At 39.6% G+C, this 24684-nt stretch overlaps 1 protein-coding gene across 1 annotated transcript in view; it reads left to right on the top strand.

The window, feature by feature from the left end:
* The first annotated feature begins 11110 nt into the window (after nt 1-11110).
* Nucleotides 11111-24684, top strand: part of LOC137273190 (protein crumbs-like) — a 107996-nt gene continuing 94422 nt past the window's right edge. The window contains exon 1 of the mRNA XM_067805687.1: nt 11111-11228. Within this exon, the coding sequence (XP_067661788.1) occupies nt 11198-11228 (31 nt within the window). The 5' untranslated portion in view covers nt 11111-11197. The remainder of the gene's footprint in view (nt 11229-24684) is intronic.

Genomic DNA, 24684 nt, shown 5'->3' with positions numbered 1-24684 from the left:
TTCCAAACAAGTGTTAACATCATGGAAAAGTATTAAGGAATTGAATGCAAACTTAATTTTCTATTTTAAACCATGCCCTAAGGATACACTGTCTGTTTCCATGTGCGGTGGGCGAATGGTTTCTACACCGTATTTGACTGTACTTAAACTTGACGACAGCCTTTTAGCTTGATGTGGAACTAAAACCAAAAGTGATGCAGGTGTTCGACGTTTCCTTTTGTAAAAAAATACAAGCACGGTTACAGTGCGTGCAAACCTACCAGCATAATTGGGTCGAACCGGGATAACTAAAATTACAGGATCCTGGATTACCAAGGGGAGGCAACTGCACATGGAAGTGCGGCACAGTAGACCACTTTCTAACTTAAACAGACAGGACCCCAAGGCCAAGTTAAATACTGGCCTTAAGTCCATTCTCTCACTCATATTGTTGCCGATTATTTAAAACCTTGGCTTTGTTATTTTAGCTCAGTTCTTTATGTTCAACAGTGAAGCTACCCATGGTAATAGCCTGAAAGCTCTGCAACCTCAACGGCGTGCTTGAATCGTTAATCCTGTAACATACGTACTGTTAGCTCTGAACGTTACACTGGAACATATGTATTTGCAAGGGGGTCCCTTCGGTACTTCTACGGCTATTTTGTCCATGCAAACACAACCATCGTCATTTGCTTACGCTCTGTGACTGACGCTTTATAGTTGGCGCAGGAGCTACCCCTGCATTCTACAAACTGTATATTACTGTGGAGAAGATAATGTTCCCTGTTCCAGGGTCGATATGAGCGGCAGGACTTCAGGTGCTTTGCATGCTGCATTAAACAAATCTCAAACTACTTACGTACTTTTAACCTACATTTTGTCCAAGTCAACAGACAATACGAAGTTGCTGATGCGACAAACAATGTTTGCCGACGTCATATGTATCGTCGAACAGACACTCTCATGGGCGCTTGTGAAACTGATGTGCATATTTGTTCGTCTGAAAATATCAATCGAATATTCACTCAAGGATTTACTTGATCTGAAGTGGCGCTAGGTACACGCTCTGTATTGTCGTCAGTGTGGTACTCTTTTGAGGAACGGACACTGCGAAGTCTGGGAACCTTAGGTTCCAGGAAGGTCCAGGATAGAAATTATCTTCAGTAACCGTGCATATTGTGAAAGGCGACTGACGGGACCGCGTGGTTAGGTGGTCGATTCGTGTCATAATATCCCAAATATGTAGATCGATGCTTATGCTGTTGATCACTGGACTGTTTAGGTCCAGACTCCAATATTTACAGACAGTGGCCCAGTAGCTGGAATATTGCTGAGTGTGGCGTAAAACTAACCTCACTCACCTTTTAGGATCACATCAGTGGCGTGTATGTGTATAGTCATGAACCCTGGTAATGTGCACACAGGGTTTGAAAAAGTCCGAAATTTTAGGGTTTGTCTTGAAAAGCGCTTAAATCGGCATTTCCCTTAAAAGTATGCATGACTTGAATGACTACATGCGAAAGAGAATGTGTGTGTGTGTGTGTGTGTGTGTGTGTGTGTGTGTGTGTGTGTGTGTGTGTGTGATTGATTGTGCGCGAATGCATGCCATGTCGCTTCCTGATGATGACTACATTAGACTTGGCAGCTGACTATGTACACCTTGCGATGCCCGCTTTATCAGTTATGTGACAGTGCCCGTCATTTAGAGAAGGTAAGTAATTTATTAATATTAGTGCATTAACCCCTGAATGTAGGATGAATTTACATGTTAAGATTCGAACATTATGACAAATACATATATATCATTATTGCTATATCTAACTCTGTATCAGAGGCATGTGGTCACTTCTTTACTCTACTGAAAGAGATTTGACAAATAGTTGGACAAAGTCGTGAGTAGTGATCGTGCTTAGTGCTTCTCTTAGTCGTGAGTAGTGCTTCTCTTATGTTAATAATCCTGTGTAATAATGTCTGTTTAATCAATACCGGAACTGTGTCACACAAAACCGCGGCTGGTGTCGCGAGTGTAAGAAAGATCATTCAGGTTCAGTTTGCTTGACGTTTGCTTTTTACCGCTGGACCAGAAGGATAGCGCCATCGACCCGTGTCGAGTTACTTCCCTTTGTTATACATCGCAGGACATTGGCAAGTGGCAAGCTGAAGCGACACGCCCACGAAGCATTGTGTCATACATCATGGTAAGATTGCATAAGGTTCACAGGGGTGTGGGAAATACGAACTATCCGGGGACTCTGTAGGAGACGGGCATAAAGCACTGTCCACAACACACAATCTCTTTTGAAGAAGCAGTTTTCTCAAGACCATGTATATCAGTCAATTGAGTGAGTATGGTTTTACACCGCTTTTAGCACTATTCCAACAATATCACCGTAGAGGACACCAGAGATGGGCTTCACAAATTGTACCCATGTGGGGAATCGAACCCGGGTCTTTGGCGTTTCGATCGGACGCTTTAACCATTAGACTACTACCACCACCACAGCACATGTACAATTAATAAGGCCGAAACGATCGACATACATGTACCTTCTCACTGTCCCTCTTTGACCATGATTGACATCCTCAGAAGGTTCATGGTGTGAGGGCGAAGTAGCACACCAGTCTCAGACCCATGCGAGGTATCGAAAGGGTCTTCGGCATGACGAGAGAACGCTTTTAACACTAGGCTTACAAGGCAAGATTGTATGTTTCAATATTCCATTAAATTCTATGTGCTAATATTGTTTAAAGTTTAAAAGTAATCTTAAACTTAAGTTTACTAAAATTTCAAATTCAAATATCTTAACTCATTGGCCTAATGATTAAGGCTGTAGGATTTGTAATCCGAGAGTCACTGGTTCAAACCCCACTTGCACCAGCCCGAACTGTTGTGACTCCCTAATTCAAATAACATTTAAATGTATTTAAATTAGCCTCATTTCTAGCACTTGTTTATCACATGATGTCTCAAAGGAAGCGCGTGACTTAACAAAGCATGCACATCAGTCTGTGCCTGAGCACCATGCTGGAAAGTTGCCTTACCTTACCGTCTCCTAATCACAGCATGTTAAGGAACAAATGTAAGTGATTTTGAACTCATATCACTTCTACCTTTACTGCTTCTTTATTGTGTGTAGTAATAATGAATTATATATTATTACTGATAAACAATTTTGATAAGTTTAACTAAATGTTGTTCAAACGTTTATTCATCCAAACCTTCGTTTAATTTTAATATATACACTTTAAAATTAATACCAAAAGTAAATAAGTTTAAAGTGCATTAATGAGCAAAGATTATGGAATTGGTTTTTGCTTATATTGTAGTCTTTTTGAACTCATCAGAGCTGAACAGATCTCACCAATGCTCCTCAGCCGTGAAACGTTTCAACTAAGCTGACGCATTGTCCAAGTGTTCACCAGTCTGTCAGTATTTCAGGGATAGCATGTTTCATGTTTCAAACATAACTTGTAACCAGACGCGGATATAATAAACTCTGATGCGAGTATCTGATATATTGTTCTTGCACCTACAAGGCTACTCTCAGAACCCCACAGAGTTCAGCCTCCTGATCTGTGACTGGTATAGAAAGGAACATGTAGACATGAACACCACTCTGTCGGTCACATTACCTTATTTCAATGCCTTGTGTTTATATGACAGTTTTACTGTAACTGTGTACTTCGGTCAAACGAAATAGTGGTTTGAATTTGTAAACAAATCCTGTTTCACGCAGCCACCATCACAGAATGCAGGTGTATAAAGAGATGGGTGAAACATACTTACACGAAGCATCCGTAAAATGTCTGGAGTAACTGTCTCCCCTGGTGCACTCTGGAGAATGTGCGAGGGTTGAAACTCAAGAGGGTAAACCTTGTGGATTTTTCTTAATCATAGAAGATTTGATTGATAGACGCTTAATTTTCTAAAGAAACAAGATAATGATCGCAATTTGTATGCGACAAACCCTTGAACACGTGGGAAGGAACTGTCAAGAGAAGGAGATGACTAGCTGAATCGGGTGATTAGGTTGACGCGCACCACTGTACCCAAACTACGTCGATCGATGCACTAGATGTCAGTCACTGGATTGTCTAGTCCATATTCGATATTTGCAGCTCACTTTTATATATCTGGAGTTATATCTTGCCTAACGATTAGAAGTAAGTATTACGTGAAATGAACACCAGGAAGACATTAAACAAACACACGCGTTGCCAGTGATCCTTGAACAAAGATATAATAGGGTACGCTTTACACTGTCATCAACAGGTGTCTAGCGAAATTTCATGCATCCAGGTCCTTTCTCAAGGAAGACGTTGATTTGAATTCCCGCATCAGTGACATAAAAACTGGATGATGCTTTGCAAGTTGACAGTCTAGGTATATCGTTTATCGTTCAGTGGGTGTGACGTTTGTTCTGACAGATATTGTGTGGGGTAATGAAAGAAAAGAAACAAAACAAACCCACCATTTTCACTCCTCCTTTAAAGGAATGCCTCACATAGCAGTTCCGCTAGCCCAGACTGGAATATTACAAGGCTGGTCTCTTACACTGCTTCTCGTGCAGTTAATGACACTGTAATGGCTGTTGTGGTTTGTGTCAGTGACATTGATTGTCAGTATTGTCTTAACACCAGTCGCTATGGTGGAGCGTTCTCATCAGGACAGGTCAAGGTCTCCAATCACTCGGTGCGGCTGCCAGATCACTTCATCCATTCATGGTTTAATGTCAGATTGTATGTGTATCCTCTGTTCGCCCAACCACGTGTCAAACGTAATTATCGGCCATAATCTATAGGTGGTGGCTATGCGACTCTGTTTAGAAACCGTAAGAAAAATGGAAGTATTTTGTAAATACATCACTAAAACAGATCACAACCACCAAAGAAAATATATGATTACACGATGCCATTTAGAAAGTGGTCAAATGCAACATATGTCATATTTGGGATTTCACTTTCTCAGTAAAGTACAAATTCTAGTACTTTTGTGGTTGAGTCCCATCCGGGATTCGAACCCGCACCCTCAGAGTCAGGCAGTGGAATTCGCGGGGGCTAAGCGGCTGACTTTGTGTGCTGGCGGTTAGGTGCCTGACTCTGAGGGTGTGGTTTCGATGGGACTCAACCACAAAAGTACTAGAATTTGTACTTTACTGAGAAAGTGAAATCTCAAATATGACATATGTTGAAAGAAAATATATGACTTCGAGGTCATAACAACTTAGTGTTTATCAGTAATCCCTTTGATTTTAAGACCAATGTAGAGCATTACTCACGGTGAAGCATTTGTAGCTCAAGTGCAGGTATTTCCCCAGCTAACACCACATAACCGGGTCAGTACTGGCCCACAAGTCTGAAAATCTGGCCCATTTAAGGAATTCTGAAACCAGTACTATATAATTAGCACATTGGCGTTGAACTGGTCCAGTACAGGCAAAGAAGTATGGCCCCGTACACAGCCGTAACGGTGGCAAATTGGCTCTTTACAGTTTCGCCAGCACTGGCCTGGTCAACTTTAATACAGTGTATACTATTTAAAACAAGCTGATGCCAAACTAAACTCCGAAAAAAAGAGAAAGCACATGTACAAGTTTACCCACATGATTTAATTCATAAAACAAGATGAAAACGTGTTAGTTTCACATTGTCCTTCTGGGTGAAGTTGTTCAACACAAGTTTCAAAATTCACTTCCCTGATACTAACTCTTTAAAAAGAAGTTTCAAAGTTTCATTTAGAATTCAATGCTTTGACCTTTTGTCCAGACAGACATGGTTATCAAACAACACTAAAATTATTGAATTTAAGTTCTAGAATGAACAGGTTTTCCATAACCTAACAACATGATGCACTGTAAATGTTTCAAATGCCCTTGTCCCGGCCAAATGTATGTTGCTTGCTAATGTTCAAAAGTTAGCTCAACACGTATCCCTACTTGAAAATGTAGTCTCTCTACATGCTTCTAAAAACAGCATATTTTTAGTGCCACGTTAAATTAGTTTACATTTAGAAATATGGAAAATGTCACATACTACCTTTTGGCCATCTCTCTTGAACAGAGGACATTATCCTGAGATAATCCCTCATAATTCACTAGACAGGAAGTGCACTGTCTATACTGGGCCAGTGCTTGGCCAGTACAGTATTTCGGTGCGGTATTTGCGGTAACCGGTAACATATAGCCCAGTACACTTTTGCCTGTAACGGGCCACTGACGGAAAACACCCATCGGTCCCGTGCTGGCTGTGTAATGTCTTCACACACTCAGCAATATTCCAGCTATATGGCAGTGGTATGTAAATAATCGAGTCTGGACCAGACAATCCGGGGATCAACAGCATGAGCATCGATCGACTTCGGGATACAACATCTATGAACCAAGCCAGCGAGCCTGTCCACCCGATCCCGTTAGTCGCCTCTTACAAGCATGGATTGCTGAACACCAATTCTAACCCGAATCTTCACGGGCCAGCTTGTTGAAGTGTGCGGGAATTATTTTCCTCACGTTTAAAATTACGTTTTTGCGATTTTTGGGGTATTTCCTCCCTGACTGCTTACTAGAAACTATTATTTTGACCTTTATTAATGCATGTACCTGTGCACTTTTCTAAATTACAGATATTTATACAATTCCGGTAGTTTCGATGGGAGGTACAGCTCGCACCAATAGTCTTGTTCGAAAATTTGCTCACAGGATTGTGACTGCGTCTGACAGCGAAATATACAAAGCACATCGTGACTCGAACACCTTTATTATGTACTAAGTACATTACTTGCCACGCTTACTGGGTCCAACAATCAACTACGCAGTAGATAAATGCGTCCTTATCTGCAGCCATCAAAATGGCCAGACTTTCTGTCTGTGACTTGAAAATCTGAAAAGAGACATAATCGAATATTACTCTGTCATCATGCCGTCTCCAGTTCCTATCGCGAAGACGCTGTAACATCAGGAAGACGTCACAACAAACATGTACTTAGAACAAGTGATACCACTACAGATGCTTAAAGACTCCAGCCCTCGCTATAAAGCCATGCCAAAGGTTTCAGCTCGCCTGGGTGCAAGGCTTCTGAACTTGAAACGTCAAAGTCCCGGCAAATTATCCCAACAGAGAGGTCATGCCCTTGTGAAGCAGGCTCGGCTGTTGGAGGGTCTGTAGTCACCACGGTCATTCTTAGACTCATCTTCAGTCAGTGGAAACGTCCAACGTTTGCTTCGGCTACAAGAAGACTGTTAGTTAAATCAGCTTGCAATGTAGTGGCCTCCGTTTTCTGTGAATCTTACCTCCTGAACTGTCATATGATTCGTGGCTAAACTATTTAACTAACCTGCTTCGATAAAGCGTATCAAGGTTAACGGCGTGGAAAAGTCATTTTCCACCAGGATAATGCAGCTGTACATGAAGCCGTTGTCAATATGGATGTAGTGCATGACGGAGACGTTGTCAGTGGGCATCCTCTTCATTTCCGAGACATGGCACCGTCAGATTTCAAAATGGGTCCAAATTTTCAGGACGCGTTGTGTTTGATGCACCATGCAAACGGTAATGGCGCCAGTACTGCCACAATAACCTTTGAAAAAGAATTAGAAATCGCGGATAGAAGAAGGTCGCGGGTGATTAAGCTTAGTACGATTTACTCTTCTTTTTCGGGTTTTTTTTTGTGTTACAAACTGAAGCACATGTTTCCTCGTCAGAAAGTGACTTTCTTCAAAATATGTTTAGCCACCTGCCTACCTGGTTGACACAAAATTGCTGTGCAGTTATCCAGGTTTTATGCCATCCGCGTTACATAACCCACTTACGCGTCCTTTAAGTGTCACCTGAAATGCATATTTAAAAAAATGAGGGGCCATCTCACAGACAGAATGTAATTTGTGCAAAAAACCACGGGGCGGTATCAGTTAGTAAATTATGTTTGTGTTTGTTTTGCTTATCATGTGTTTTTATACCTTTTTCAGATCTTTAGAATCACTTGATGACACCCTTTAACATTCTAAAACTCGGAGCAAGCATCACATGAAAGAAGATATTATTATAAATGACAAACAATTATGTGCGTGCATCAACGTGCACGGGGCGGTGTGGTAGCCTAGTGGTAAAGCGTTAGTTGATTATACAGAAGGCCCGGGATCAGTTCTCACTCAGGTACAACTGGTAAAGCCTGACGTCCTCCCCTGTGATACTGCTGGGACATTGCAAAACGCGACGTAAAACCATACTCACTCACTGCAATGTGCACAGGGTTTTTTTAACATCAGATAAGGAAAGTAGTCATTCGATGCATCGTATCCGAAAATGGCTTTTCACCCTACAAAATATCACCGTGTGCTCTGATAAGGGGGCATATTACGGTTTTCAAATAATGAATACATGTAACTATCATCCAGATATTGTTACGACTGAATACATCACGAAAGGCCACCGCTCACGAGCCCGAGCTCTCCGCTGGGACGGACAATGGAGGACTGACGTCTCATACACGGGTTATAAGAGACGTTATAGTCAGTTTCGAATAGTCACGCTTGAGTGACAAAGGAATGTTACAGGTCATGCTACGTGGCGTTGTGGTACTCCACGAAAAGCGGTCGTTCATGACGATCTAATGGTGAGACGAACTAAGTATAGTGCACCGAGCATAACATTTTGCTATCTTACAAACTTGTCGAGGCAAGCATGTTTATGTACAGGGAGAGGCACATGCAAGCTATAAAGAGTCATTTGGTGAACAGCTTGTGTCGAATGAGTTTTTATGAACGTTTTTCTTTTGTAAAAACTATACTTGTGAAAGTTATGCTTCAGTGGTATAATGTAGCTTATATAAGGTCAAACCGTTCTCAAGGATTCTAATCAATGGGTTTACCTGACTATTGCGCTTTAAATTATAGACCATGCGTTATAACTGGGCGGCTTTTTTTAAAACATCTACAGATAATTAAGCATAACGTGTATATTACAGAGCATTGTGCACGCTAATAATAGATCTCGATAAATAATTACCTCTGCAGTCTGAAGTCATTGAACCAGCAGCATGCATCGATAAGGCATCCTTACATTTTTCTACATGAGAAATACAAAACTCATTGTTACAATACAAACATATCATCATTACTTTCAAAACGCAATGCCACTTAGAAAGTGGTGAAATGTAACATATGTATGGTATATTTGGGATTATATTTTCTCAGGGAAGTACCGATTTTAGTACTTTAGATGGGTTGAATGCTATCCCTAGTAACGTCATAACTTGAAGTAGACAGCCAAATGTGCTTGTGTCACCAGAAAATACGTGAAGAAATTTCGAGTGAACGTTAAATCTCAAAACTGTAATTATTTTTCAAAATGTTTTTGTTAAATTGTACTTTCGTATGAAAAAGTATGGAGGTCAGAGACATATTTATGTTCATATATTGTAGATTTCTTGGGTTTTGGGTATGTTTGTTTTAAAGACCTGTTGTTTTTGTTGTTGTTGTTTAACGCTGCACTCAGCAATATTCCAGCTATATGTCGGTAGTCAGTAAAACTCAAATAGGGCCCAGACAATCCAGTGATCAACAGCATTGGTCTAGACAGGATTCGTTATGAAATGTTCCAACCAGTCTCTGATCTATCAGCTGGAGACAATTGCAAGTGGGGTAGAGGGAGAGGACAGGATGACGCGCAATGACCAGAGTCGCCCATCGTAACCAGATCTCCCGTCTACTACAAACAACACACATGTAAGTAATCTGCGCTTATCGTGTGTCTAGCTTGCAGCAGTTGACGGTACATCTATGTCCCACACAGTGAGTGTAACTTTTAACTTGTGTTTAGAAACATAGAAGCAGTACGGAGACACAGTGAATGCTCCGAACAGTGTGTGGAGAACCTGTGTGGAGAACTGAAACCAGTCCTTCAACGTGACGAACGGACATTTACCTAATGGGCTGGTGCGGTTGGGTAGCTTAGTTGTTAAAGTGTCCGCTTGTCACCCCAAAGACCCGGGTTCGATTCCCCAGACGGGAACAATGCGTGAAGCCTATTTCTGGTGTCTCCCGCCCTGGTATTGCTGGAATATTGGTAAAAGGGGTGTAAAATCGCACACTCACCTAAGGACCACTCAACACAGTACACATCCTTATGATGAAACGCCGGGTGGCCACGTGCTTGAAGCGGTCAGGGAACGGGTTTGCATCTAAATATAGATAGAATTGTAACAAACGTTGTTGGCTTCCCCTGAAGTGACTGAAGTTCAAGCCACACCACATCACCCTATAACATCAGTTCGTCATCGGCATGACAGCACACCTACTCTAACTTAATTACACATACGATCAGATGCTTGAAAGACAAATAAATATATAGCTAGAGTCAGTTAAGTTCGGTTGTCATTAATGTACAGAACTAAGCTTATCCTGAGCAATAATGTGAAGGATTATGAGTATTTGGGGTGATTTTCATGAAACTGTGTGCTCAGTCATAACAGCAAATTAAACAACTGTCCTGACCTATAATCACAGTATTCATTATCCCTACCGTTTTCATTCCGTATAATGTCAGGTTATGTATATGTACATATACTTCATGCTAAAACTTTCTACCTTCTGAAGCAAAATATTCATCTTATGAACAATGACCATGCGATCCTTTCGTTCTTTCATCTCAACTCTCTTACCTCTTAATAACACTTTAATATCAAAAATACATTCCCTAAATTTGAACTGCTTCGCAGGAGTGAAAATGTAGTTTTAATGGTGTTTGTTATTTCGCACAAAAAGAAAAACGTTCGTGAATAGTTTAAGCTTCAACGCCGTTCGCATTCAATAATGTTCTGCAAAAGGTTTGATTAAATGGCTAAAAACAGCAGGAAGTAACAAGGCGTAACGAACCACGTGTTAAAATCATAAATCCGGAAAATCATAACAGTTTTACAACATTCGACTCTCTGGGAAAGGTCGCGTATCGTACGTCTTATCCATCTGTGCCATTGTCCCCGAGCCATTAATACACCTGTTAATATTTCCACCTGTGTAAGGCAACACCGCATTCCTGAGCACGTCCAGCCTTTGAATCGGCGACACATTGTGAAACGGATTATGTGGAGGGGAGCATCCCAAGTCACGTGACCCTGCGACTGTTTGTGTGATTGTCGTGTACGAGAAGACAGGAGTGTTTTCCTCCGGCGTGTGGACACATGGCTTGACGGACCACGATCGTTACTGTAGAGGATATTTCAAGTATGGCACGGTTTACATGCCACCTTGTTACAGGTAAGGTCATATTCATGTCTTGCGTACCCCTGGCCAAATTACCGGTTTGAAATTACCGGAGAGGGCTGGACCCGCATTGGGCTGACCACGACCCTAGTCACCCGTCGTCCGTGTACTGTCAGCTGAGATTGCAATTATCCTTCTATGAATATCAACTTTGACGCAATCGAAGGTATATGTTATTGAAATATATTCTGCATGAGAGAATACTGACATTAAACAGTTGACATACACACACTTGATAAGAACCTCACCTGTCGCTGTCCCAGGTTGTCTCGTCGTCTTGAAACCTCTGAACATATTTTGGTGTTAGATACACTTATCGATACACTTTGGTACATGTTTTGGACAAGAAACACGTCATAACCTACCCTACTGACCTGCAAATTAATTAATTCTCGTATGCACCCTTAAATCTGATAGTGTCTGCTTGAGTGTCAAAGTTACACACGAAGTCACCTGTTGTCATTCGCGATGACACGAGTAAATATGGCAACTCAATACTCAAATATATCTCCTGGTGATTAAACGATACCAACAGTCCTCCTTCAAGTCCACACATAGCATTCAGACGTGATAAGAATGTTTATGGGGTCCGTAAGTTCCATGTTTACATAACACAGATATTCCACTCACTAAACAATTACATGTCACAGTTAAACTATGTAAAACTTTGTGATGAAGTCATGGCCACTGGCAGAATTCCATGTACATGTAAAATGGCTAGTTGTGTGTAACTTAATGACAGTGACTTAATCAGTGAGGTATGTTATGGGGTTTGTGTTCGAGACGCTGTGGTTGACGTTGAAAGGAGTGGTGTATTCATTCACTAACTGTGTCATGAGCTGTTTGTGACCGAATTGCTCCGTAGTAAACTAGGGTTGTACGAGGGGGAGCACTGCTTGAGGCAAAGTTTAATCTTTTCCTTCTCTATTGAAATCCCCTACTCAAATTTGGTTTAGGGATAACAATAGCCTAGGATTATCCTAATTCCTTCTGACGAGTAAGGAGGATTGTCACTGTTTCTCTTTGAAACCATGTTTTGTCATGGAGGGTTATAAAGCATTAAGATCTCTCCCAGTTTATTAGATTTTTTATGTTTTTCATCAAAATTTGTTATGAAGTTTGCAGCTGTTGGCTTTGCACTTTTGTCCAAATTTTTATGTGAATTTGTACTGAACTCTTTCCAATAGCAATATGAATGATTATAATCTCGTGGTTGATGAACTGACTCCACTCCTTAGTGCATGCTCTAAGAGCAGCAACAATGTTAGGAAACACCAGTGTGCATTCATGTTTTCACTGACAGTACTGAAAGGGTATGTTCCCCAACCCTTATAGATGTAGAAGATTAACAGTGACATTACAGTACCATTCTGCCAGTTACCCATATACTGCTTGCCCAGGAGAGAAATATGTTTAGAACAAAGTCACTTTCGTGAGAAGCTTTGTGTAACATTCATCAGTGTGGGGGCAAGACTGAAACCATAGAGGCTTTCTGGTGTCAAGTTTGTTTTACAACCTTAGACCATTTCTGTTTCAGTGTTAAAGTCATGAATTAAACCATATCAAAAGACACTCGGTTTCTACTTGTAATGGTTGTATTCTTTGAATCACAATCAATTAATTTTATAACATTGTTATCCTTTTTTAAAAATAGCTATGTTCCTTTTAGGAAATACCTTGTATCACTCTGTGGTTTGTGTATCCAGTATTTAAGCAATACAATTGTGGTATTTAAGAACAAAGAACACAGTGTGGGCCAATTTATGCTTGGAAAAAACAAGCTGGAAATATGAGAACTATATCACATATGGAAGATATGACAGTGTTTGTCACATCACATCAAATGTTATGTTTTTTGTTGCAAGACTGGCCATAAACATTAGGAGCTGCTGTACAGCGTTGTACAACATTGTCATGGTATATTCTGTTGTGTATAGAAGCAGAGTTGTTCATAGCTTTCATATCTGTTACACAGTGTTAAAATATACCAGCATTCACACATTATTGTGGTTGATAATATACCATTAAAAGAAGTAGGGGATAGTGGATTTCCAAGACTGATGAAATACAAATGATGAAGCCAATGAGGAAACAGATGATGAAGAGAAATTATGGGAAAATGTGAGAATTTATATTCCGGTCCTGTAGAAATGTATTATCTGTATTGATAAGTTACTGTTTCTCATATGCACTAACACTGGCTAGTGGTATGGTTGCAAAATGGAATCTCCCCTATATATTTTGAATGGTATAAGGGTAACGCTATTTTTCAGGGCATTATCATTTGCAGAAGCCCAAGGTCTTTCATTAACTGCCCGACCATCTGGTCATATACCTACGGATTCGTGGGTTCTTTTAAGTGCACAGGGTTGTGTACTGTACCCAAGGGGTTGTGACAACATTGAAAGAATCTGCACACAAAGTTGACTGTAAGGATTTTACACCCGGTCATAGGTGGGATCGATCCCAAAACCTCAGCCTCGCTGGATCACTGGCCTGGCGCCTTAGCCAGCTCGCCCACCATGCCCCCAATATGTAAAACAAAAAATTCTTTATACAGTTAAAAATTAAGGTAAAGATAATGTTAGTTATGGATATTTGTATCTGTCAATCTTGTATGCAATGTGCCATGTTTCCTGAAAATGCAATATATACTGAAGAGTAGGGGGCTTAGGACTAGATAGCTCCCCAAAGTAATTTATATTTCCCTAAAAAGACTTTGAGCCTAATTTGGAAATGACTCACAAAAGGTGAAAATTCATGGATGTCAGCTTCTTTATTAAGATTAACATGAGAGTGTGTTCTTACAGCTTCATCAGGTAAATGATGTCACCAGGTGAATGATGTCATCAGGTAAATGATGTCACCAGGTGAATGATGTCATCAGGTGAATGTCATCAGGTGAATGATGTCATCAGGTGAATGATGTCATCAGGTGAATGATGTCATCAGGTGAATGATGTCATCAGGTGAATGATGTCACCAGGTGAATGATGTCATCAGGTGAATGATGTCATCAGGTGAATGATGTCACCAGGTGAATGATGTCACCAGGTGAATGATGTCATCAAGTGAATGAACGAGTAGGAATACACTCTGAAGCATCATGTTCCTGACAATAAAGAAGTTGACACCTCTCACATTTTATATATTTCCTTCTTAAAGTTGGCCCTTTTTTATGGAGAAATAAGCCAAATGTAAACAGAACTATCTGGGTGAATCTGTTTCTTTTGCTACAGTAAAATCTAGGCTTGGCTCATCCATAAAGAAATAAGAAAGTATAGCTCAATTAGGACACGCAGATAGACCGATCACTTTATTAGCACAAGCCTTGAATGGCCTCTAGAGAGTCCGTAGTTTGATATATCAGGATTGAGTTGATGAGGATGATCATTTGCAGAAATGTTTAACTTATACCTCATTTGAAGTTCTTATTATACAAATTTCCCATACAATCGAAAAGGTTTCTTTGGAGGTTGTAGTTTGTAGTTTCTATTTGTGTTCGAATTGTGGGGTATATGGACAGTGTCATGAACGTGACATGTCTTAATTTCAGGACTAAGTGTCTCTTCAATCTGCATGGACACTTCTGATAACGACTGCCCAGGTGGACATGATGGTCTTCACCAGATAGTAGCCAGTGGTCAGACTCGTAACTACAGGGAAGGGTGCCCTGTCCAGGTCATTTGCTCAGGGCAATATGTCCAACTCCAGTGACCAGACTCAATTAGTACTGATGTATTTGTCTTTGTGATGTATCTGTGGTAACATGTCTGGGTGATCTATGGGAGGCAGGATTGCATGGGGTGAAGGAACACAGGGATTTGTGGTTTTGAGTCTCAGCTAATGATGTTTGGGTTCTTGTCAGAGATGTTACTAAGTTTGCCGACTTCCAAACTATCGGGTTTGCAATACTTTGGCTACATTATCTATATCAAGATTTATTATGGTATTGCAAATATGTTTCGCAACATTCTTTATTGAATCCTCTGGTATTTCCCAAGATGAGTTGACCTCATTCACTCACCCTCACCCCATACCAACTGTTGCCCATCCTCACTGGTGAATACCGCCAGTCCCATACTCACTGGTGAATACCGCTGGTCCCAAACTCACTGGTGAATACTACCAGTCCCATCCTTTGTAACCAACATAGACCCCTACAGTAACCCATGCATGTTATAAGAGGTGACTATCCTCATCTGATGGTCAGGTTTTCTGACCGACCGTGTGTCATCTTATCTCAATTGTGTAGAATGATGCTCATGCTGTTGATCACTGGATTATTTACAGACCACTGCCATGTAGCTAGAGTATTGCTGAGTGTGGCATAAATCAACAACCTACCTATCATACCATCCCAGTCCTCCAACGCTGGCACTCTCCATGTAGCAGTGTTATACTGTGGCATATGTGGATGGGTTGTAGAGAGTCTGCAGGCTCCACCTTGCCTAGATACATGACCCTCTTGTCTCTGCCCTTGATACAGGGAGCCAGACCCCCATTAGGTGAAGTAGTAGGCATTGTCAGGATCAGGAACCAGCCAGAACATATGGTCCGTCAGGGAGTTTTCAGATAAACACTGATAGATTGGGACTAAAGGTCACTTACTCATGAAGTTTTTGTCAGGGTACCCTGACAACAAACTAGCTCAGCAGACAAAAAGATTCAAATCTGACATCTGGAGCAGTGCTTTATGCAGAATAATACATACATACTGCTGACACCTTGTAAGAAAGTCAATATACTCAATGTGTATGCCAGAAATATATATCTTTATTGAAGATGGTTTAGTATGTGGCAGCATTCAACATGTTCAATTTAAATTTGGCTCAAAAATATTGTCTGAAGCACTGTCATCATGAAACTACAGGTGATTACGATAACACCAGTTCATTGTACAGATGCTTACTAATGTCCTATGCATTTCTGTCTGATGTTTTATCAAGAAGTCACTGTTATGTCATTAACTTGTTAAGTAAATATCTTCTTCATGCAAGCATTTTTTCTGTAGACAGATTCCAAGTATAGGTGTAGGTCCCCAGTAACCAATGCTTGTCATGAGAGGTGACTACTTGGATTAGGTGGTTAGACTCGCTATATTAGCTTCCACTCGATGTTGGATAGTGAAAGTGGAGTAGTTAATAGCTGTTATTTTGCAGTTGCTGTCCTGGATACCTTCAGTGAAATAGAAGGCTGATTGTACATGTATTCTATGTAATATTAGGTGGTAATCTCTTGAATATTTCACCTAGGACTGTTACCTGTTACCTAGGCAATGGTAAACCAACACTTTCCTTGTAATTTCATGTAAAGAGATACGTTTGTAGTCCTTGATGGTCTGTGTTAAACACTGACAGCTGATAGAGGTTTTCAGTATGTTAGATGTCTTTATGTTCAGTTTACAAAGTTTCCATTATTTGTAAATAGTCCGAAATACATTCCTATTTTACAAATTACTGAATGATGAGAATGTAGAAATTCAAAATCAGCTTGGCTTTATGTTTAGAAAAACTCATGTGGTCCTTGTTAGATCTGTGTCTCACCACATTCTGATTCAAATATTAATAACTTAGTACAAGAATCACCAAGACCTTTGTCTACTGAAAACTGAAACTGTTATATTGTATTGCAGATTGATGGTAAAACCATGTGTAGTCTGTCTTTGCATTACCAGATCAATCAATCAGTCAGTTGTCTAGACATGTGTTGTCAATCAGTAGATCCTCATGTGGTGCCTCACAGTGTGTTACATGATGTTATATGTGTCTTGGTCTGAGTACTTGCTTGGACAACAGATGAACTAGCCAGAATAGCTTTGGGTCATCCTGGAGGGTAGCATGAACATTCTTGTTTTTGTACCAGAAAAACAAATTAAGTGAAAACATGTTTGCAGGTTTAATCCCCAAAATATATGGTCTGGATATTTTGAGAATTTTTCAGCAGAAGGTCACAGACTAAACAGTACTGCCAGAGTGTTTGATGAAGTAATCGTATAGCAAAGCTTGGTTAAGGCCCATGTTAAGGTAGTCCAGTCAAGACTGTCTCTGGAACGGGCTATACGTACAGTAGGTGATAGTGTTTGTTAGGGCATAATGTCACATTGTAACATCACTATTTTATGAACAAGATATTTTACATTTAGATCATTTTGTCCTATCAGAATCAAGAATTCTTCAGTGTCATGGAAGTATGCTCTACGTGAAGATCTGAAACAAGTGTGATGATATTCGTACCTCCATATTAGGTTCCAGATGAGCTCCAGAGGCATTAGCAGTAATGTATAATGTATGACAATACCTGTCAGGATTCAAAACAAGTAGGATTATTGAAGACTCCTAAATGAAGCTAAGGTTTCAGTGTTAAGGTATTGGTGATAGGACTTACAAGACTAGAGTGCTGACTGTTTGTGATGTACACCTAATGTAGCTGATAACATTCCTTCACATGAACTCAATCCCTGTGGGAATCACCATGGAACTTTGTGTAGCAGGGAGACAAGCTTTTGTTTCATATTATGAATGTTTTAAATGTGGTATATCTTTCATTAGAACAAGAATCTCATGTCAAATGCCTTGATATGACTTCTTTGAAGTTTGAATTTAATATGCCGATAACAAAAATACCTAAAAATGGTTTATGAACAGTGTATTGTAAGAAGACATGTTATATGTTTACTGTCAGGTGACAGAGGCAATATCTGTAGTGGCATGAAGAATCCAAAGTATCAATAAACTTGCTTGATAAGGGACCAAGACTTTAAAGGAACATTGCGTTGCACATGTTGAAAGAAAGAAGACATTGAAATCCATAAGTCAGCTGTCTATTCAGTTTTAATAGAAATGAGAAGTTTTATATTCTTACTAAACCCTTACATTTTGCGATTCATTTTTTGCAGCTCAGGTAATATGGACTTGTCACTCAGTTTTGTGTGCTACTGGTGGAGCAGATACAGAGATCAGCGTATGGAGACATTGTAATTTATATGTCTAATTAATAATTATTAGACTAATATGCCTAATAAGACTGTGTTTGTTGGTTAAAATTGGTCTGTGCAGCACAAGCATACCTTGTTGTAAGAGGGTCTGAGCAGCACAAGCATACCTTGTTGTAAGAGGGTCTGAGCAGCACAAGCATACTTTGTTGTAAGAGGGTCTGAGCAGCACAAGCATACCTTGTTGTAAGAGGGTCTGAGCAGCACAAGCATACCGTGTTGTAAGAGGGTCTGAGCAGCACAAGCATACGTTGTTGTAAGAGGGTCTGAGCAGCACAAGCATACCTTGTTGTAAGAGGGTCTGAGCAGCACAAGCATACCATGTTGTAAGAGGGTCTGAGCAGCACAAGCATACCTTGTTGTAAGAGGGTCTGAGCAGCACAAGCATACCTTGTTGTAAGAGGGTACTGATATGATCAGTGGTCAGGCTCACTGACTTGGTTGACACGTCATTATATGCCGATTATGTAGATAGAGGTCTCGTTGATTATTTACAGGCAATCATCTTAGCTTGAATGTTGCAGTAGATGTCCAACAACTGGGAAACAAAAGAATAAATGATGAGTCAGTCATTTTCAAAGTGATGTGTTTTTGGCTTACGTGAATCCTGCTTGGCTGGAGATTTGTAAGTCCAAGTCCAGCCTTCCTTTGAGAGTGGATTATGACATTGTCAGATATATCAAACCTTTCATCTATGTTCACCCACTTATATCTTTGACATCCTTTGAAGTCTTTCAGCTATCTAGTAGTCATGTTTACTGAAAGGTTTATTGAATATACATCTAACATAAAGCTTCATAGCAAAGGTGTAGACCAAACAATTTGGTGTTCAAGCGTGATCAGGTTGTCTATCGGGTTGGTTTCATTCAATTGTTTTTGTCCATGTAGGATCTTAGAGTAGAATATGAAATGTTTTATGGTTAGAAAATCTGCAGAATGTTGACATGACAACCTTTGGTATCAGAAGGAAGAATGTATATTGGTCTTAGGATGTTCATTGCAGTACACTGGTGTTAATCTTTGGAGATGATTCTGAAAAGAGAATTCAAACTTTCTGTAATAAGATAATATCTTTAAATCATGATAATATCTTAATAATGATAATATCTTAATCATAATATTTTAATCATGCTTGTAACCATGATGTGGCCTTGATTTCAGTTCCGTATACAGTCAAATATAGTTGCTTTTGTTCAGCGGGCCTACTTTCAAATCTTAAGAGACAAATGTTTCCTTTTACGAACTGTAACCTGGACAGGGCAATATCTTGGTATTTCTGAAACTGCCATGTTAGAAAGTATTTTCAAGCACAACAAAAACAAATGGTTACTCTTGTAAGGAGCCAATGATAAAACAAGCTTTCTAATCACACAGTTTCGGGCAGAAACTGAATCCGTTCCCCAGAAATCCCTTCAGCAACTTCTACCATGGCTGCTGCATTGTATCTAGCCTGGGGTTCTAGTGGTTGTTACAACCATTGTGTTGATGTGTTCAGTATTTGCCAAGCAGTGTTCAGTCAAGTTGCTTAAAGAGAGAACCTTTTGGAACATTGGGTGACCATATAAGTGTGTCTGATATATTTTTTTATCTTGAATTTTATTGGAAATATTGGCAATAGGAAGATGATCTTTCAGGATGGTGTTTGGCCCCAAGTGAAAGTCTGCATTGTTTTACAGTTCTATAATTTTGGGTTCAGTACCAGTACTGGATATGTTACCATCCTGAATCTATCAGCATTTGGTCATTATGCTGAGCAACTGACTCTCACTATGTTCAGACTAAGGCTTTGTCTCTGAATATGTATTATGTTGATAAAAACAAGTCTCAATGAGATGGGAGATTTAGAGTATAACAAAATCTAGATTTGCTTCATTTCTGGCTTTAGCATTGCAGGGAGGGCTTGGCAAAAGGGGAAATTGTGTGGTTGAGGCTGGTGACACAGGCCAGAATGAGGTGTACAAGACTTTGGCCTTTCCTCACACATGATATGGATGTGTTGTGACATGTACTGCTGAAAGAATGGTTACCAACTCACTCTAACATTGCTGAAGATTTCTTTCTTGACATGAAGTGGTGGGGTGGCTTATTGATAAAAGTGTTCGCATGTCAAACCAAAGGTGTTCACATGTTACGCCAAAGATGTGGGTTTGATTCCTTACATGGGTAAAATGTGTGAAGCCCGTTTCTTCTGTCTGCTGTCATGGTAATGCTGGGATATTGCTAAAAGTGGTGTAAAACTAAACTCACCAACTCTCTGTCTTCCTGGTTAGAGACTTCAGTTATAATGATATGAGTGTCTGATGGCATAATTTCTAGCCCTCACTGTCACGAGAAAGAGCTATTTATGATGGATCCATTGCCTAGTTTTTCTTTCTTTTTGTCATTACAACCCCCTTCTCTTTGAGTAGTTAGGTTTTAAAATACCTTTACCATGTAATCTAATATAGAAGTGGTAGAAATACTCTCTACTGACCAACTGAGGTCGTATAGAGATTATGAGGTAATCTAGTGGTTAAGCATTCACTTGTCACACTGAGAACCTGGGTTATATTCCCCACATGGGTACAATGTGTGAAAACAATTTCTGGTGTCCCCCATCATGATATTGCTGCAATATTGCTAAAAGCGGCAATAAACAGCTCACTCAATCACCTATAGATGTTTGTCTCTGACTTTGTAACTTGATTCATTGAAGTCAGGAGGCATATTCATGGACTTGCTCCATGTTGATGCATAATGTTCCTGGTCATATGGCTGATGGGTCATACCATTACCAGTAATGTCTGTTAGAAGAGGACAGCTGTGTTGTCTCTTGACAATGAATACTATAGTGTGTGTGACTTGAGAAACTCACTTCTTGTCAGCATTGATTAACACTGAAGGTATTTAGTGTCGTCTGCTACTGCCTTAGTAACAGATTTGGGATTATACTTTCGTAGTAAAGTAAAGATTCTAGTACTTTTGTTGGACTGAGTCCCATCAAGGATTCAAACCCACACCCTAAGAGTCAGGCACCTAATAACCAGCACACAAAGTCAGCCACCTAACCCGCTTAGCAAGTGCGACTTCCACATATAACATATGTTAAATTTGGCCACTTTCTAGATGTGTTGTGTAATCTTACTGCTTCAGTGTTTGCTACAAATATCAGGAAACATTTCCAAATTCGTGGGAAACATTCCTCTGTCATTCTGTTAACATTATAGGTCATGTTAATTGCTTGTCGCCGGGCCTTCATTACACTGATAACTGGAACTATATCAATATCTAAATACTCTCCAATTTTGGGAAAATACATTGTAGACAAATAAAAAACAAAAACAGTAGGGATGTAGTTGGGAAGTTTTTGATGTCTCTGCTAGGGGTTATTTATCTTGCAGGTTTCCAGGTTTCAAAACACCTGAGAGAGATTTTAATGTCACAGTTAACGTTTCAAATATAATGTAATATGTTCATATTTTTTAGTTGAAATACTTTCTGTGAATGTTCATGCACAGTGTTTAAAGTGTTCGCTTGTTTTGATGAAGGCACGTATTTGATTCCCCACATGGATACGATGCCCATTTCTGGTGTCCCCCACCATGATATTGCTGGAATATTGCTAAAAGTGACGTAAAACCATACTCGCTCAGTGCACATGCATGGAAGTGTATGTTCCTAAGGGCACACATCTGACTGCATACTCTCCACCTCATGGTAGAGAAACATTCACCAAATTTGAAGATGGGAAAACTGTGTTCATCCTGTTTGCAAATGTATATTCCTAAGGGCACACATGTTGAAAAGTCTTCTGTTGTACCAGTGGGATCAGATATTAGTGCTTGTTACTGTTAAACATTGATGGCATCACATACTCAGGTCATGTCAGATAGATAACCTTTGGCCAAGGGCTCTCCTGAGTACTCAGGTACTCAGGTCACAGAATGGACTCAAGGACTCGCAAGGGAGATAATATTAAACGTGTCACACAATCAAGATGGATGATCGTGAGAAAAAGTCCAAAGTGTGGATGCATTTTAGATCCCTGAAATTCCATCTCTGCTGCTTTTTACCTGCAAATGAGCACTGTAGACAGAAAAAAAACCCAGCTCAGCTGGGCACTGTGGTAAATTTATTAGCAAAGTCGCAAGCCTGTTGACAGAAAATGGTATGAAAATGAAATGAAATGAATGAAACTGTGTTACAGGAGGGGATTTCACGGCTTTCTGTGAAGTACTGAACCCAAATTACCAGGTTCCATGTACTGCGGCAATTCAGAACTACATCATGAAGTGATATGAAGATTGCAAGGAGAACATAATATCAGTACTCAAAACAGTACCTGGCATTGCCCCAACATGTGGACAGGCGTAGCCACTCATGACATACCACTGTCACTACCCACTGTAGGCTATTTGTCAGTTCATACAGGTTTGCATTGATGTATTTAATTTCAAGAATATGTGATATTCACTTGTTGTTTTGTGATAGTTTTGTCACTTATAATGGCAAATTCTAAATGCAAAATTGAAAGAAATTGGTAAAATATGTCGTGTTTCAATAAAACTTTGTTCCTTAAAACGTGACCTTGTGTTCTTGCCTCCTTGGATTAATTTAATTCAACAAACAATTTGATTCAATTGATCTTCATTCTCCTTCTCTACATAGATAATCAGTCGTTCCTATTTTTCGTATTTCAGAGTTTAATTTACTGATTCAACAATCACCACATACATATGCATTCCAAATAACATTCACACTTGAAGACCTAAATCCTGAAATAGCTAAAGTTTTAGTCACAATACATATCATTGATGTTATCTCCGTTCAGTGGACTTTCGGGGGAAGAAATTCAGTGTAGTGTTACTCAAAATATGCTTAGTCTTTAACTTAAAACCAAAAAGTATTCACTGTAAGAAGGCATAAAAACATCAATCCTGTTTTATATATTTTATTCTTTATGTTCCATCTTTGCAAGATATCTAAAGCAGGACCAATCAATTAATGCTCTGTCGTAACATCTTCCAGCTTGCACATGTGTTTTCTTGCAACTTAGCTATGATCAGGGTTCATTGACTATGTGACATATCGTCTATAGTCAGTTTGCAGTTTAAAAAAAACGTACCAATGAATTTCACTTTAAACAAAAAAAGTAAATTGAACAAATTCAAATTAAGATTGCCAATTCTCAGAATTTTTACTTGCCAGTTGCACATCATATTTCAGAATCTATTTTTCCCCCAGACAAAAGTACATGGATTGTTTTTAAATGAATGATGATAGTTTCAGATCGCTATCACTGGTCTGTATTACAAGGGGGTTGTGAACATTAAATGAAACACCGAAAACATGCAGCGTCCATGATTAGAAAACACCAAACAACACTGATAAGTGTCTATCTGAAATGACCCGTAGAGGCATGTCATCGGGTCTTTGTCTACTATTAGCAAGTACTAAGATCTGAATTTATATTATAGATTGCACACTTAAAGTAAAGATTTTTCAAGCATTGGTTTTAGTTAATACCATCCAGCTAGAATGTTATGGAGTTGCCATATTGATGTAAAACTCACTCACTCACCATATTATCCCAGTCCTTGATCCCCCTTCATCAAGACTGACAGGGAAAAGGTAGTTAAGAATGAGTTCAATTCAGGTGTTGAAATTTAACTTCTCAACAATAAGGTTATGAAGATTTCAAAGTGCATCGTGACACTGCATCCAAACCTTTTGATCCATATCTGCATTTGCAGATGACAGATGTCTCTGTGACAGAGTAATGCTTGTCAGGTTCCACACATACCTCCCCCATTACTGCTCAGGTGTAAGGAGCAAGGTTGTTTACGTACAGAACGAAGTGCCGTCACACAGATATAGCAGTTTGAACAATAGAGAGCAGTGTAGGCCACCTTGTAACATACACCATGGAATGTGTCATACTTGCTACAATCATATCCTGGGTTAATTGTTCATGGTCTCTGTGTTAACCATTTGACAGGAATCACTACCTTACCGTATACAGGCTTATGTATATTGCAGTGCAATAACACAGACTTACGTATATTACAAGGCAATAACACAGTCTTATATATGTTGCCATGCAGTAACACAGGCTTATGTATATTGCAGTGCAATAACACAGGCTTATGCATATTGCTGTGCAATAACAGAGGCTTATGTAGATGGCACTTCAGTATTAGAGGCATATATATTACAACACACAGGCTTATGTGTATTTCAGACCAGTAACACAGGTTTATGAATTGCAGCAAAAGAACACAGGCTTATGTTTATTGCAAATAACATAACAATGAAAGGAACTCGTACAATTTGCTATTCAGTAAGACATATATATATATGTCATGGTTGCAGCTCAGGACAATACGCCTTTGTATATTGCAGCTTATTTAATGTAGGTGTAATGAGTGATCACAGGTGATTTATTGAGGTATTTACTGTAAGTGTAATGAGTGATCA

The sequence above is a fragment of the Haliotis asinina genome, chromosome 2, assembly GCF_037392515.1.
Source record: "Haliotis asinina isolate JCU_RB_2024 chromosome 2, JCU_Hal_asi_v2, whole genome shotgun sequence".
NCBI classification, from domain to species: domain Eukaryota; kingdom Metazoa; phylum Mollusca; class Gastropoda; order Lepetellida; family Haliotidae; genus Haliotis; species Haliotis asinina.
Note: the sequence above shows the minus strand (reverse complement) of the source record. Positions and strands in the feature narration are given on the sequence as shown.